The sequence below is a fragment of the Ictidomys tridecemlineatus genome, chromosome 10 (assembly GCF_052094955.1).
Source record: "Ictidomys tridecemlineatus isolate mIctTri1 chromosome 10, mIctTri1.hap1, whole genome shotgun sequence".
Lineage (NCBI taxonomy): Eukaryota > Metazoa > Chordata > Mammalia > Rodentia > Sciuridae > Ictidomys > Ictidomys tridecemlineatus.
In genome coordinates, this window is record NC_135486.1 from 64,122,263 (window position 1) to 64,139,479 (window position 17,217).

The 17,217-nt window shown below is 39.8% G+C and overlaps 1 protein-coding gene across 11 annotated transcripts in view; it reads left to right on the top strand.

Moving 5' to 3' along the window:
* Ryr2 (ryanodine receptor 2) overlaps positions 1-17,217 on the top strand; it is a 505,092-nt gene that overhangs the window by 329,071 nt on the left and 158,804 nt on the right. For all 11 annotated transcript variants that reach the window (XM_078023113.1, XM_078023103.1, XM_078023102.1 and 8 more), the window contains 9 exons: positions 1,167-1,310; positions 2,964-3,237; positions 4,943-5,057; positions 6,410-6,542; positions 7,646-7,749; positions 11,540-11,675; positions 12,179-12,365; positions 13,972-14,077; positions 15,973-16,093. In XM_078023113.1, the coding sequence (XP_077879239.1) occupies positions 1,167-1,310; positions 2,964-3,237; positions 4,943-5,057; positions 6,410-6,542; positions 7,646-7,749; positions 11,540-11,675; positions 12,179-12,365; positions 13,972-14,077; positions 15,973-16,093 (1,320 nt within the window). The remainder of the gene's footprint in view (positions 1-1,166; positions 1,311-2,963; positions 3,238-4,942; positions 5,058-6,409; positions 6,543-7,645; positions 7,750-11,539; positions 11,676-12,178; positions 12,366-13,971; positions 14,078-15,972; positions 16,094-17,217) is intronic.

Below are 17,217 nucleotides of genomic sequence, written 5' to 3' on the forward strand. Positions count from 1 at the left end.
AGAGCTGGTGAAACATTGTGGTTGTATAGCAAGAGAATTCCTCTATTCCCTGGATCTATGTGCCTAAGATCAAGGTTGAAGCTGATAAGACTCTTCTGCAGAGCCGCCCCATGCAGGGCATTACCAAAGGAGTGGGCATCCTGTGCCCTTGCACAGGAGCATTCCCAGGCACCAGGCACACCACAGCCATGAAGTCATAAGAGCCCCAATCTCAGTCACTGCTCTCTAATTCCTATCAAAGGGCCATCATTCAGGACAGGCCTGGGAAATCCAGTGGGTCTTTTGAAATTAATGAGTGTCTATGGAAGGCCTCCATTGCTGAATGTCAGTAGCCATAATCTGTTAAGGGACTCACCCCTCCTTGTCTTCTTAGAACTTTTAAAATGGAATTGATTAGATGGATGTGTAGTTCTTCATTCCTTTATGAAACAATGTGGAAATTGTTGTAATAAAATGAATTTGTCATTTTTACATGAACCATATAGATATAGTTCTGATGTGAGATGTGTGTCACATCACCAGTGAGATAATGTTCATCTTATTTAAGTGAAGAGAATAAAACAGCCATACATCTTAATTTATCTTATGGATGAAAAGCCACTAGAATGCTGCCTGAGAATCACAGCATGCAGATTCTGTCACAAAAGGCAACTGTAAAACAGTGGAATCACTGGTACAGATAGCAGCATTCCCTGGTTTAGGGCATCTGGTCATGCCTGTTCTGTCTTATAAGTCACCCAGATATCACTGTTGCTTTGGGAGGGACAGCAAAGGATGGAAGCTGGGCAGGGTGGGTTGGGGTTAGGCAGAGCAGGACCATGGGCTCCAGCAGTTAACATCCCGAGTCAGAGATGCCCAAGGGTACCTGAAAGGCAGAACTGATCTTGGCTCTTAATAGTATCTTTGTGGTTTCTGCTCAGTTTTTGTTTTGTACTGGTTGTCAATAGCCCTGAGCTCCCAGGAACCGGGGAGGAGGGGGAGGGAAAGCTGACGGGTTCATCTTACTTGAGCGCTGATGGGCAAGTCACTTAACTAGCGCTCTTGAGCTTCTTAGACTTTGCTCAAAGCTATTAATGGAAAGGTTTAAAAGCCTGAGATTATTTCTCCAAATGTATTGTTTTCAAATAATTTTTCCTTTTTTGCTTTTTTCTCTTTTCTCATGCTAGGAATTGAGCTGGATGAAGATGGGTCTCTGGATGGAAACAGTGACTTAACCATTAGAGGGCGTCTGCTGTCCCTGGTAGAAAAGGTGACATACCTGAAGAAGAAGCAAGCAGAAAAGCCAGTGGAGAGTGACTCCAAGAAGTCCTGTAAGCAGTTTAAAGGGGCACTGGCACAGTGATGTGACCCCTGACATTTGTTCATCCTTTGAATGCTTAACATAGTAGATAAGCCAGCATAGTCACGAGTTTGTAACTTCCAAGAATTTGATGCTGAAGTCGATGTCTGCAGCTCCCAGAAGCAGATGGCAGCATCTACCTGTGTGTAGGGCCAGTTGGAGAGGTAGTAGCGCTGGAGGGTGGATGGGCTCTCTAGAGAGCTCCACACTTGGGTTTGTGATCAGAGACCATCAAGAGAAAGTATAAAGAGAATTTAGCCTTCGTATCCAAATATTATACACTCAGTTGATTTCAGTTATCACATCAAATTAAACATGTGTCTTAAAAGGTAAATGTATATTGCCTACAATTATATTTCATTCTGAAACATTCACTCAAACGGTAGCATTTCTGGTTCATTCATATCCCATTTAACCAGGAACCACGGCTGCCACTTCTTGAAACCCTGGAAGCCCCCGTGGGCTTTGAGTCTCTCTGGCCCTGGTCCTGAAGGGGTCCTGGAGCAGGTCTGAGGGGTCTACTTACACATTACTCCAGCCTCCAAGATGCCTGTGATTTTAAGATGCTGTATTAGCTTACTAAGGGTTTCTTTTTCCTTTCTGAAAGGAAAAAAGTACTACAATTTTTACATTTTTAAATCTTTAACTTATAATGGAAAACCTTTATATAGTTATTTCTAAATTTATTCTTTAGTCAGAATGAAATTTGAGTCAGGTCATCTTCAATATCAGAGTTCAAGTTTCTTATAAACCACTTTTTATTGTTAACAGATTTCCAATCTTATGCTTTTAAAATGGCAAAATGTTTTTGAGATATTATGGAAATTTTTTTGCATTTTGTTTTTGAATAAAATTGGTAGTTTTTGGTTTTCCTTACATAATACCTACGTTCAAGGTAAACATCTTCTTTAAAAAATCAGCCAATGTACTAGTGATGGGAATTAAGTATTACCTTACTATTCTTTATGGATTAGTTACATCAACCCCACTTAATTTTGATAATATTATTAGAGGTTAAGAAGTTTCTATTTTAAAGTAATTGTTTTGCATATTATATTGCAAGTGACCTGTGTATGAAATAAATTTCTACTTTGATATAACTTCATGATCAAATCCTTCTGAAGACATTTTAAATGACAAGAATTAGATCCAAATCTAAAAATATATATAATTCTGTGTGGTTAGTATTGCATAACCAAGGAGGCAAGTAGATGAACTCCTTCCTCCTGAATGTCTGTGACTGACCTTTGTAGGAGTTCAATGTCAGACCTTCTGAAAGGAAAACAGTGGAACAGAGGAAATAAAAGTTCAGGCCCCTTGTATCGGTTGCCACACTTTCAATTACTGGTGGACCACCAGTGCTAAGTTTGGAAAATTAGTTGCAAATTTGAAATGGCTTGTTCAATTATAAAAATGTTTTTTTAAAGAAGAGTTTATTATTTTTGTCCTTGCTTCACTAAAACTGATCTTTTTGAAGTGCAGGTAATATTTAAATGAAGTTCATTTTCTTTGAAGAATATTCCTAGCCTTATAATAGAGGGCTGTGTCATGTGGTGCTGAAAGGTCCTACTGATGTCTTCTCTTCTGTTTTTTCCCCTTGAACATTCCCAACATGACTCTGCAGCCACCCTTCAGCAGTTGATATCTGAGACAATGGTTCGGTGGGCCCAGGAGTCAGTCATTGAGGACCCTGAGCTGGTGAGGGCCATGTTTGTGTTGCTGCATCGTCAATATGATGGCATAGGGGGTCTGGTCCGGGCACTGCCGAAGACTTACACCATCAATGGTGTCTCTGTGGAGGACACCATCAACCTGCTGGCATCTCTTGGTCAGATTCGTTCTCTGCTGAGTGTGCGAATGGGCAAAGAGGAGGAGAAGCTTATGATTCGTGGGTTGGGGTGAGTTATTTAACCTGGCAACATTCTGTCTTATAAACCTCTTTCTTCCGACTTTGATCCCAGTAGCAGGACAGTAGGCGTGTGGATGTAAACATACTGTTTGGACTGTATGATGGTCTTACAAATATCAAGAGGAGGAGACAAAAAAGCTGCTGACTGAATGAAATAGAACCAAAGAAACACTGAAATCAGCGAAGGAAGCCTAGAGGGGGAAAGGCAAACAGTGAAATAGAATAACCAGGTTATTCCTTGACAGAACTCAGAAATAATCCCCAGGGAAGAAAATACGGGTGTAAAAATGCAGGTTGCTAAATACTATTTATGTACATTTTAAACTTGGAAAGCAAAACTGTGGTGCTTGTGAACCCATTGAGTATTTAACAGTGATGAAAATGGACTGGAAGATTCTATTCCAAATTCACAATGATGGTTCCACACTTCAAATAGAACAAAGGGGGATGAGGAGAGTGTACACGCAAGTAGGTTGTGGTCCTGTGCAGCTGCATGAGCGTGAGTCGGAATATTTAAACCCATCTGGAGAAGGCCTCCCTCATATTCATCTCGACCAAAGAAAAAGGAAAGTCTTCCAGGAAATAGAGGTTGCTGTCTTTCTTCAATGAACACATCAAAGTATTATGAGTCATTAGTGATCAGACTCAAAATGATACTAAAACCACCATTTTACACTAATAAAAATTTAAATAAAATTCTAATTTTTGTGGTATTAGAAATGTTTCCCTCAAAGGACAACCTGTCTATTGGGGAGTGGAATCATACATCTACTTAAAATTCGGTAACTACTATTTATCATATGATAAAAAAATGAGCAAGTGAGCCATTCAATTAAGGGTGTCAGGTGAAGAGCCATCTGTTGTCTTGAAGGCTTTGTGTTATTTTCTTGCTAGCAAATGTCTTTTCTAGAAAATGCATTGATTTTATTTTTGATGGAATTGTAAATGAGAAGTTCTGTACAGAACTTAGTGAACAGAAATATCAGTAATACTACTTGATGAACTTCATGATCCTGACAAACACCTTGACACACACATTGCAGTAATATTTAATGCAGTAATAATGATATGAATCACTTTACATATCATCTGCCTCTACTTCTTTAAATCAAGGGCCCATTTTAGTGATCTGGGTTACTTGTACCTGGAATTCATAAATATTCAGTTTCTCTTGAAGAATATGCTTACTTTCAAGCATTTCACCAGAATGATATCATGAATATAGCAAAAATTAACACTACTGTGATTATATATGCAAATACTGAATTTAGTAGTAAAAATAGCATGTATATGTAAACCAGAGATACCTATATGTCAATTTATATAGGAATTTTTTTATAAAATGTACAATATTGATTATTGTTTCTGTACAAAATAAAGTTGAATACATGATTGCATATCCATAAAATTAGGAATAAGTGTCTGAAATATGTTTCATGGAACTAAAGTCCACATATTTAATGTTTCTTGTCACTGAAAAGAATAGACAACTTGTATGGTACTTTGGGTAGGTTATCAATATTTTTAAGGAAAACTCAATTGCCCTCATTAAAGTTTGTGGTGCAACTATGATCACTCTTGCTTTTCATGCACATAAGTTATTTCTAAAGACTTATTAAAATATCAGGACAATGTCCATTTAAGCTTTTCTCTAAGCACTCTGCTCTCTTCAATGCCTCTATTGTCCTTTGCAGGGATATCATGAACAATAAAGTGTTTTACCAGCACCCGAATCTCATGAGGGCCCTTGGGATGCATGAGACAGTGATGGAGGTCATGGTCAATGTCCTCGGAGGTGGGGAATCCAAGGTAAAGGAAAATCTTTGATTCTTGGAGTGCTATTTAGCATAATCTAGAGTACATGGATTCCAGAAAATTCATGAGAATGAGAATTTCTTAAATCCTCTTGGAAATACTGCTTTTTTAAAAAAAAAAATACATAGAACCTTAGAGACTGGAAAGTTAGATATACTACTACTATTTTCTTAATGTTGATAAAAGTTTCTATTTTACACTTTATAATTATTCTCATTTGGGGGATATTGGAAATGCCAAAAATTAATACTATATTAATTTGTTTAATTTTAATTTTAAGTCTAGTCCCATCACATTACAAATCTAACACAAGCATGTCCTTCAGACTCTACTGTTGCTCCTGGCCTGGATCCTGGTTGGGTCCACTAAATTCCTGAATCAAATCAGTACTGGGCAGTGATCCTCTAGAAAGTATGTGTTGTGAGACAGAAAAGTAAACTTCTAAGTGACTAAAATTTAAAACAAAGTTCTGGAAAAGCAAACTGATAGAGTAATATAATAAATAACTTGATATAAATCAGTATAATTTTATGTGCCGTATATTTTTCTATATTATAAATTTCAAGATGCATCTTATATGTTATGGGAACAAGTCATATTTCCCATGATCAGTGTGTCTACCAGTTGGGCTTATAAATTATAATTTCATATACATGCTATTTTTAGTACTAAATTCAGTATTTGCATATATAGTCCCTGTATTTTCTGTTAAGGAAGGACTGCAGGGATCATCTGGGGGGATGTTTGTGTATGTTTGATGGGCCCACCAGGCATGTCTTCTGATCAGTGGACTCCTCTCTGCATGCAAGTGGTGTGCAAATCAGGGAGCTTGTGAATCCTCAGATTCTCAGTAATAATAATAATGATAGTAATAATAATGTTAATAATAACCCTGTTACGAGGTTTCAAGTTCTGAACTATGTATTTTTCAGAAATTTTCTTAATGTGTCCTCTCCCTTCCCTCCCTAGAGTATTAGTATCCATATTATCCCAGTTTTACTAAACAGAATCAAGAGGTTGTTTAGTTTCCCAGGGAACCACAGCTGTTGGTAATAGTCAGGAACCACAGCTGATTCCTAAGTGAGGCTCGGGCAGCCCTCAGTGATATAGATGAATTCTAGATTCAACCTGATGGTGATAGGGAGGTTTCTGAGTTGGTGCTGGGCTTGATTTTCATTGGCCCAAGGACTAGGTGGCTCGTACGCCGTGTATTTGAAGGCCACCTATATCTGATGTTTGGTGCACGAAGACAGACGGATGGACAGTGTGACTGAGACCCCCACTTCTGTACTCAGTTTTATGGAGATTGCTTGCTTTCAGTGACTAATCACACATCCTTTCTGTAGGAGATTACCTTTCCCAAGATGGTGGCCAACTGTTGTCGCTTTCTCTGTTATTTCTGTCGAATAAGTCGGCAGAATCAAAAAGCCATGTTTGATCATCTCAGTTATTTACTGGAGAACAGCAGTGTTGGTCTTGGTAAGCAACTGTATAACTTTTATTTTATTTAATCTTTAAGATAAAATTAGTGTACAGACCTCATTTAAAAATACAACTTCATGTTAATATGGCATGGGATCTGAATAGATACTGTCAAAAGAAGACATACACATGACCAAGGGGTATATGAAAAAATGTTCAGCATCACTACTCAGAGAAATGCAAATTAAAACCATAATGAGATATCACCTAATACCTATTAAAATGGCTATTATAGAAAAGGAAAAAAAAAACAAGTTTTAGAGAGGATGAGAGGAAAAGGGAACCCTGGTACACTGTTGGAAGAAGTCTAAATTAGTACAGTCATTATGGAAAACAGTTTGGAGGGTAAGGATGTTGCTACCACATGGTCTAACACTTTCATTTCTAGGTATATGTCCAGGGTAGGGAAGTCATCTTTTGAGGCGATGTCTGCTCTTCTGTGTTCACAGTTGCAAAAATCAGCCTCAGTGTCCATCAGCAGATGAGGGAGTAAAGGAAATGTGGGATATAAACTATGCCTCCTCAAACAGAAGGGAATCCTATAAATTGTGACAGTGGATGGATCTGGAGGACATTGGGTTAAGTGAAAAAAAGCCAGGCACAGAAGGATCGATGCTGTAGAGCCTCACTTACATGTAGAATCTGAACAAGTCAAGCTCATAGAAGCAGAGAGTAGAATTCTGGTCACCAGGGCATGAGGAGATATTGGGGAGATGTTGGCCAAAGGCCACATTGCACACAGGAAGAATATGTTCAAGAGATCTGGGTATAACACGGTGACTGTAGTTAGTAACAACGTATTGTAATCTCAAAAATCATTAAGAGAGCAGATTCTCATCACAAAGAGTGATAAATATCTGAAGGGATATATATTTTAATTAGACCTGTTGGGTCATTCCACAATGAATACACATTTCAAAACATGTACACAATAAATACACATAATTTGATTTGTCAAAAATAAATAGAAACTAACTTTGTTGATTGTTTTAGATTGGTGCAGTCTGTATGGAAATTAGATTTTAAAAATTAGAGTATTTTTATGTAGAATTCATAGTTACAGCACAATTCAGGTTTTATTTCACCTTCTTTTGCATCAGCCTCACCGGCTATGAGAGGTTCAACGCCACTGGACGTGGCAGCAGCCTCGGTGATGGATAACAATGAGCTTGCCCTCGCTCTGCGGGAGCCAGATCTGGAGAAGGTGAGCCGCACTCCTGCCCTGTGTGTCTGAGGGAATGAGGCTTGTTCACAGCTCTTCCTCAGGACTGCTTAAATGTGAATGGCTATGTTACATTTCTAGTAGGGTTATGGAATAGTCTTGCTATGTAATAGGTATTGCATTTTAATCCTTTTGCACATTATTTTATGGTTAGTCAGAGATCAAAAAGTTTTAAGATGTGGTATCTCCTCTGATGACAATTGTTTTCTATGAAAAGGAATCAACTTCATCTGTGTTCTTGGATGTTCTGCCTTTTCATGGTGTCTGCTATGACTTTTGCTTCAACAATGACACAGTTTCAGGGTTTTTTTTTTTTTTTTTTTGGTGGGGAAGGGATGTTTACTGGGAATTGAACACAGGACCACTGAGCTATATCCCCAGCCCTATTTTGTATTTTATTTAGAGACAGGGTCTCACTGAGTTGTTTAGCCCCTCACTTGTGCTGAGGCTAGCTTTGAACTTGGGACCCTCCTGCCTCAGCCTCCTGGCAGTTTCAGTTTTTTAAAAGGTTGTTTAAACATGTCATACGTGATTGTGACTGAGGCCTGCATTTGTGTATCCCGATACAAGGCTTCAGCTGTGCACTCTGGCCACGCACTCTGAGGCATTTATCCACATGTTTGCTAACCAGTGTGTAGAGATTGTCCCTCTAGTGCCCTTGCAGTAGTGTCCCAAGTGGCCACCTCTGCCTTCCCTGTCCCTCTAGAGTCTGTTCTCACCTTTGCAGCCAGTGTTCCACTTAAAAGGACACTCTGACGTGTGCCTTTATCCCTCTAAGTAAAACCCGCAGGTGTTGCCCCAGCTCTTCTGCTGTCCAACCCACACATCAGCAACTTCGCACCCTGCAGCTGTCCCTCCTGCCCTCTGCTCCAGCCCTCCCTCCTTCTTGTGGTTGGTGTGCCCGTCTCCTGGCCTTGCACTTGCTGTTCCATACTTCATGTACTATATCCTCACTCCAGGGGTTTATGGCTCTTTTACAGATGTCCTTCCAGCTCTGGTTTCACTGTCACCTTCTTGATCAGCTCTTCCATGTCCCTGATTTTTAAGTTGAGACCTCTGTCCTGCTTCCTTAAGCTCTTCTTATACCCTTTGCTACTTTATCTCCACAGTTGACAACATATTTGTATATTCCATTTATACATACATACACACACATGTAAATGCCCATTTTTATTTTATTGGTATTTATATGAATACTTTTTATGTATATACACAGCTTTTTTTTTTTTTTTGGTAGCAGGACTGAATCTAGGGTTGTTTAACCACTGAGCCATATCCCCAGCCCTTCTTATTTTTATTTGAAATAGTCTCACCAAGTTGCTTAGGGCCTTGTTAAGTTGCTGAGGCTGGCATTGTATTCAGAATCATTATGCCCTAGCCTCCTGAGTTGCTGGGATTACAGGTGTGTGCCACTGTGCCTGGCATTAAAGTGTGCTCACACATATGGTGATGGCTCACAAACTGTGATGGCTCAGTCTCACTAGTGGTTATAATCTTATGGGATCACGGATGAGTATATGGTCTATTGTTGACCAAAACATTGTTATGCAGCACATGACTATAGTTTAAAATCTACATGTTAATGTGTTTTGAAAGATTTCCTCGGGATTTTTTAAATCACACCATCAGGTCTGCAAGGTCAGAGAGATTTTCTTCTGTCATTAACTCGGTCTCCACAGGTGACGCTCAGTGTGCAGCCTTTCATGAAGCTCCTCCCCAGATCTTCCTGATTCTTCTGTCCAGAGCTTTGCATCTCTGAGCTACCTCTGTACACTTGTTAAAGTGGCAAATACTAAAAAGCTGGATAATACCAAATGCAGAGGAGGATGTGAGCAGTTAATCCCCCATTCAGATGCTGGAGTGAATAATGGTACAGTTGATTTGAAAAGCAGCTGGGTGGTTTATCAATTTAAACCCATACCCCACCATAAACCACCCGGCCAGCCTTTCCACTCTTGGGAATCCAGACAGTAGAAAGGAAAATAGATATCCGAGTGCAAAACTTGGACAAGAATGTTTGTTTGAAGCAGTTTTATTCATCATAGCAAACAGCAGAATTAACCACCAGTTATGAGTTGACAAGATGGTGGCACACCGTGTAGTGGAATGCCACCCAGCAGTGAAAGGAAGTAAGGACTGACATGCTATAGGGTGAAGGAACCTTAGAATCCAGGTACAGAAAGATACATGATGCATGGTGGTGTTATAAATATTCTAGAAAACCGAAGCCAATTTTTAGTGAGGTTTGCTGAGGCTGGCATTATATTCAGAATCACTATGCCTCAGCCTCCTGAGTTGCTGGGATTACAGGTGTGTGCCACTGTGCCTGGCATTAAAGTGTGCTCACACATACTGTGATGGCTCACAAACTGTGACGGCTCATCCTCACTAGTGGTTATAATCTTATGGGATCATCTGGGGCTGGAGAGGAAGGGACTGCAGAGGGCACAGGGGACCTTGGGAGAATGATAGATATGTTCTGTATCCTGGCTGTAGGGTGTTTTTTACAGCTGCATGCATCTCTCAGAGCTCATTGGATTCCTGCTTTAAATAGAGGGCTCTATTGCACCTCACTTCTACCTCCACATTGTTGATACACATTTTTAGCTATATTGCTTCTTTTCAAACCACTTTACCCTCAGCTATACATAATTTTGTATGCTAAATTGCTCCTCTAACAGTGTGTTACCATTGATGTTGACTTCTGTGGGAATTTCTTTTAAAACTGAATCTCTTATGAAATATTGAAAAGGGACCAACATTCATATAAAACAAAATGTTTTAAAAGGTAAAGCTATGCAGAAATTTTGGATGCACTACTTTCAACAGTACTGAAAACTAGATAGTATATAGGTTGAGTATTCCTTGCCTAAAATTCTTGGTCCTGGAGGTGTTTCAGACTTTGGGGTTTTGGGGTTATGGATTTCTATTGATAAGCAATATATCAATAGGAATTAAATTATTATCTATAATGAGATCTCTTTGAAAGGGACCCAAATCTAAACACTTTGTTCACATAGCCTGAAGGTAATTCCGTAAGATACTTTGAGTGCACCTGAGTTTTGACTGCAGCCTGTCGTTTGAGGTCAGGTATGAACTTTTCCATTTGTGGCATCATGACGGCACTCAAAATTTTTAATTTTAGAGAATTTTTAATTTTTGATTGTTGAATGAAGGATGCTCAACCTGTCTCGAGTTTTCTAGACACTGAAACAGTTCCTGAAATGCATGAATAGCTTGCTCCCAGTGAGGAATCCGGTGAGCAGTACGGTTCTGATTTTAAGTGGGATGTTTGACTCCATATTGGGTTTTCCCTCCTCTCTGTGCATCTCCTCACATTCATTCCCCCATTAACTAATGCGTTGTTTTCAAAATAATCCACCTCTTTAAAAGATCTGTGCATTTTAGAGAGGTCTTTCCTTATCTTGGATTTTGTTTCAATATTGGGCCAGAGGCCATTTGACATATGTTTCTTGAAACTTAAGAAATATACTTGTTGTAGAGCAGGGTCTCAATTGATATGAAGTTTAAGAATATTGTTCTTCCATAGAGCAGGTTTTTAAATTTTTCATGACCACATTTTATTATATTTAAATATTTCTTAAATCTAAGGTTTTGCTAAAGGTATTCATGTGGATTATCATGAGATTAAAAAGATGTTGCAAAGTTGCACTTGTTGAAACCATGCTCTGAGGGTGTCACATGCCACGCCCAGTGTAAATTCTAATACTTCCATCCACAGGGCAATCTTTGCCTGTCACCTTGCTTCTAGGTTGTGCGCTATTTGGCTGGCTGTGGCCTGCAGAGCTGCCAGATGCTGGTGTCCAAGGGTTATCCAGACATCGGGTGGAATCCAGTGGAGGGGGAGAGATACCTTGACTTCCTCAGATTTGCTGTCTTCTGTAATGGTAGGACCAGGCTGCTTGAGGTTTTTTTTATTAAAGATACATGAAAATAAGAATTCATCCCTGTATTTTCATGGAGAAAGTGAATGCTATTAGAGAAATCATGCATTTTATTCTCAGAAGGTTTTCTTAGTAGTAATCATTTATTGTACAAAATTTGCATGGATAATGCTTTCATCATTTAAATTAAAATCTTTAGGTACTTAAATTCTTACAAAATTTTAAATTGGATTCTAATAATTAGGGTTAAGACATCTTTTTCCATAATTAGTCAATGAGAATGAGTAGTTTGTGCCTCTATAGTGATTTTCTTAAATAATCTTAACTATTAAGAAAAGAAATTGTGCTTTGTATTATAAAGCTAGTGATTTGGGTTAAGTTTTGGCTTTGCTAATACGTTCTTGAGTTTAACTTATTGCTTTGAATAAGAACTGATTGTCTTAAAATTTATTTGCTCAGAGCTTCTATATAACCCATGATTGTTTATGTCCCTCTTTTGAATTTAGGGGAGAGTGTGGAAGAAAATGCAAATGTCGTGGTGAGATTGCTCATTAGGAGGCCTGAGTGCTTCGGTCCTGCTTTGAGAGGGGAAGGTGGGAATGGTCTTCTTGCAGCCATGGAAGAAGCCATAAAAATAGCTGAGGATCCTTCCCGAGATGGCCCCTCTCCAACGAGCGGATCCAGCAAAACCCTGTAGGTCTCATATGCACACTCACATGTACAGTATGCTACTTGGTGAAGTTCACAGAATATATTTGGCATTCTATATATTGAAGTATTGTTTCTGATACTGATGACTTCTCCCATTGAAAATAAAATGTCCCATATAGATAAGAATAGAAGGAGTTTACTGATGGAAGAGGTTGAATGGGCAGAGATTGTTGGGGAAGACTGAGTGGATTTAGTAGAGAAGCTTGTGTTGTAGGGGGATGGATAATGCATCTTGCACATGTTCCTGGGAAGCTGGGCAGGTGGGAAGTGAACATGTGGGACTGGACTAGGGTTCAGTGGCAAGGAAATTCAAATGAGTTCTTACAATGCTCGCAGGAAAAAAAAAAAAGACTTTTAACGAGAGTGGGAACTGGAACAAATGGATATGGTGGCAAAGAGAAAAGATGTCACTCTGATGAGTGGAATGCTACTCAAGGTATTGGAGTCAGAGCTAGAAAGTGGTCCCTGTCGTACATCTCTCCCCATTAGACAGTGCTAGTACTTGGTTCCAGCATGGACGAAGGTAATCCAGGCTTTCTGTTTATCTGTGCCTTTATGTTCTTAAATTGTGGAGGTAAATGTCCTCCTTCATGTACTGACACTGATAGCCCCAGTGGTAAGACCAAACACATGGCTCACGGGCAGATTTTCAAGCAGAAGTGTGGTAGCGTGCATGCAGTCCTGCAAACCCATATTCTTCTACATGCAAACCAAGGACAGATGTGCTATTCACACTATGGCTGAATTTCAAGCCTGAAAATGTACCAAGAGCAGAAATGAGCATCTGCCCCTACACCATGCTGCTTGTTTATTAGCAATGGAGGAATAGGGAACCCTAAGATTCTCTCACAGTAGATAATGTACCCAGAGGTCTGGGCACCACACTATGTTTGCACCTGAAGAATGAGGTATGAGCAGAGGCCTCACATCACTCTACATACTGCCACTTCCTGCTAAGGCAGCCTCTGTTGAGTTAACAAGGTGGAGAACTGGGAACCTCCAGGGCCATCCATATTTGTGCCACTTCATCAAAATAATGAAATATTTATGTTTTCTTCACAGAGATGGGGAGGGAGAATGCTGGGTTATTTGGGGGGAGGTGAGGAGAAGAGTCATTACCATAGGGGTGGGTGAGTTTATGAAACGAAATTTCTAAAGTACTCACTTTGGACTGAGCACTGTTGTGGGTGGCTTGCATATGTTACCTTGTGAGACACCTTTATGTGTGTGTGCCTTAAAAAGTGGGCTCAGGATCAGTCCTTCCATCAGCTATTTTCTTTTTTTATCATGTTGTCACTAAAATTGAGCAGAATCCATCAAACTAGCAATTCTTCCTTTTCCCTTTTGAAGGAACATTAATACTAACATTCCTGCAGGTGTGTTCTTGGCAGTAGAATCTCACCTCCTCACTCATTGCTGTTTTCCTTTAAAAATGTCAACCTGTAAATTTAGAATATCTATGAAAAGTTTCAGTGGGACAAGAACGCGCTGCCACACAGGTGCCTTTCTTCTGAGACGTGTATGATAAGCGTGAATGTCAATTACCCCGTTTCTTTTTTTTCTGTTTCTTTTGGAAAACCCATGAAAGTGACACAGAAGAGGAGGAAGATGACACCATCCACATGGGGAACGCCATCATGACCTTTTATGCAGCCTTGATTGACCTCCTGGGGCGCTGTGCCCCTGAGATGCATGTGAGTGCCTGGGGACTCAGGAGCAGCAATCCTGCTTGATCTGTGTTAAGACATCCGCGGCTGGTAAAGATCCCTACAGAACCCCAAACCCATAATTTCCATACCCACTGAGAGCAGTGGCTGCAGCCTAATTGCTGAGTGAGTGTTTGTTTAGTTGGAAATGTCTTGTTGGCTGTAAAAAATCAGTAATGAGGTTTCAGTTAATAGAGTATTTAGTCACTCCTATGTCTGAAGACTCAGAGAGCCTCCCTCAGTTTTAAGAAGGAAAGAGTACATTTTCACCTCACAATTTTCTTTACTCTTAGAGGAAATATCTTTCCACTGAGTTGATTTCTAAGTATCATATTTAGCTCTTGGTGTGCTTGCAGTGAGGGAAGTAGAATTTAGACCTTCAGAGATGAGCATGCTCCAAAATTTTCTGTCCAAGTTGAAATTAGAGCTTCTTGGAATAATATTTTTACTCTGGAACACATTCTGCTATTTTCTGCTTTATTTTAAATTTATTCTGTTTTAGTTTCTTGTTGGTGTTTTAAAAAATGCTACCCAGTGGCAATAAAAATTACCTTCATGATCTGTGAAGGGAACAACCCAGAGTTTGAACTGTACTGACCAGGACTAGGACAGAAGGGTTCAGAACTACAGGTTCACTTTTAAACCAGGTGCACACCAAGCAGAGGGGCTTGCTGGCGCGACACTTTTCTCCCCTCCTCTTGCCATCTCTTTGGTTTGGTTTTGGTTTTCTGTCTCTTTTTCACACCTGTAGGCTCACACTTACTTGGTCTACTCTTCTGTTGTGAGCAGAGAGGAATCACAGGATAAAGAAATATTAGAATGTTAGAACCTTGTATCTGATTTTTGTAAAAACAGGTTGTGCTAAGGATATTTTTAATTTTAGTAAATGAGAACAGATTATCAAAAATTTGTTTGAGGCTCAGGTGTAATGCTCAGTGGTAGAGCATTTGTCTAGGATGCAAGAGGGCCTGGGTTCTGCACTGCAAAAAAAAAAAAAAAAAAGCTACTAGAAGCTGTCAAGGTTATCACAAGCAAAAAGTTAATGCTCACAGTACTCATTCTTTTTCCCATCTCAATGAAAAAGATCAGAGGAACCAAATAGAATTCATATTAATGTTCTGTTTGTCACATCTGCGGTTTGGGGTACTGGGTGAATTAATAAGCAATCACTTTAGTTATTCTGAAAGTAATTCGTTTTTGCCACCAGTAGACCTCCTGTATGTCAGAAATCCTGCTCGGGGTTCCACCCTGTCTTACAGGAAGCAGATGTCTGTCCTGGGTCAGGGATCCTATGGCCTGAGAGATTTTCCACTGATCTACTCCCCTCATGGGAACTTTGCCAGCCAATGATAGTCTAAGAGACCCCTAGGATTTGTGGCCACCATCCTCCCACCCTGGAGAAAAGTCAGGTGGAATATGGATGGAGGTTCAATTAATTTCTTATTGCAAGACAAGAAGGAGGCTAACTCAATCTTCAATGTTAGTGTATGCTCAGTGATTAAGGTAATGATTATTGCTTTATGTTATTGATCATGTTACCAGGAAATATTTACATGTAATGGAGGGTAAGCATTCCTAGACCTATTGGATTTGCAGTGTTTTCACACCTAACGAATAAAAACTATGGTTCTAATGGGTAAACCAGTTGGCCTAGACCACAGTGTATACAATTTGGTATATGCTGAAGTAAGTAAAAATTGGGAGCAAGGAGATACCTTTCTGTAAACCTGAAATAGTTTCTTAGAAAGGCCTAATTTTACACGTATACCTGATAGAAAATTACCTTTTGTCCCAATGCCCATACTTAGAAGTTTCTTAAACAAAACTATAGTGTTGACTTCACAAACTCACTCTAACGTCCCTTTGTCTTTCTTCCTGCTCAGTTGATTCATGCTGGTAAGGGAGAAGCCATCAGAATCAGGTCTATTCTGAGATCCCTGATTCCCCTGGGAGACTTGGTGGGAGTCATTAGCATCGCTTTCCAGATGCCGACAATCGCCAAAGGTAAGGCCACCTTCCCTTCTGTGAGACTCAGGAGGACCTGGCAAGACAGTGTCAGCATCCCTTCCCTGTTGTCACAGCCTGGCTGCCTTGCTGGAGATTCCTTTAGAAAGAAAGAACTGTATCATGTATTTTTTTTTTTTAAAGAGAGAGTGAGAGAGGGGGGAGAGAGAGAGAGAGAGAGAATTTTTAATATTTATTTTTTAGTTCTTGGCGGACACAACATCTTTGTTGGTATGTGGTGCTGAGGACCGAACCCAGGCGGCACGCATGCCAGGCGAGCGGGCTACCGCTTGAGCCACATCCCCAGCCCTCATGTTTTTTCTAATGAAATGTTTTCCATTCTCATTGTTTTTAAGCAACTGTTTTGCCAATGGTATCCTCATTCTCTTACCTGATATCTCAGGTACTTTCCAGAAAAGAGGACACAGGCACCCCTCCCATTCCTGTGTCCCGTCCTGCTTGGTTCTCATTCTGTCTTCCAGACCTCGGTGCCTTTCTTCATGTTTCCTCATAGTTCTCAGGATCGCTTTCTTGTAGTGCTACTCTTTTCAAAGCACTGATCATAGCTTTTGACTTTGAGATTTAAAAACTCCCTGTGTGTTGTGAAATGAGTTCTTTCCAAGATGAAGGAGAAAACTTTAGAAAGATTGCAGGTATTATTTGAGACATCTAAAAGATAGGTTAGATCTCCATTTGTGCTTTTTTTCACTTTTCTGAAACTCCACTATTGCTCAGTTTTCAGTGGGTAGGTATTCATGTGTAGTGGGTAGGCCTAGGCCTCTTAGATTTTCAGTATGTTTCAACACCCAAGGAGGATAAAAGCTAGTTCTAGTGTGGTCTAACGTTGGCTTGGACCATGGTATATCTAATTTGCACATAATAGTATATCATGGAATATTTACACATAAATAACTTTTTATCCAAACTTTTAGATAAAAGTTTTAGTTTTAGAACAAAAACGTAATTATGTAGGAAGCACAAGCTATAATCTGCCTTTCATTGATTATACCCTAAAGAAGGCAGGCTGTTGGGGCCCCAACACCAGAGGGAGGAAATTACTATACAGCCAGAGGGAATTCGTCCTGCTTGTCAGCCACGAGGTTGCAAGATGGGGAAGCTTCCTG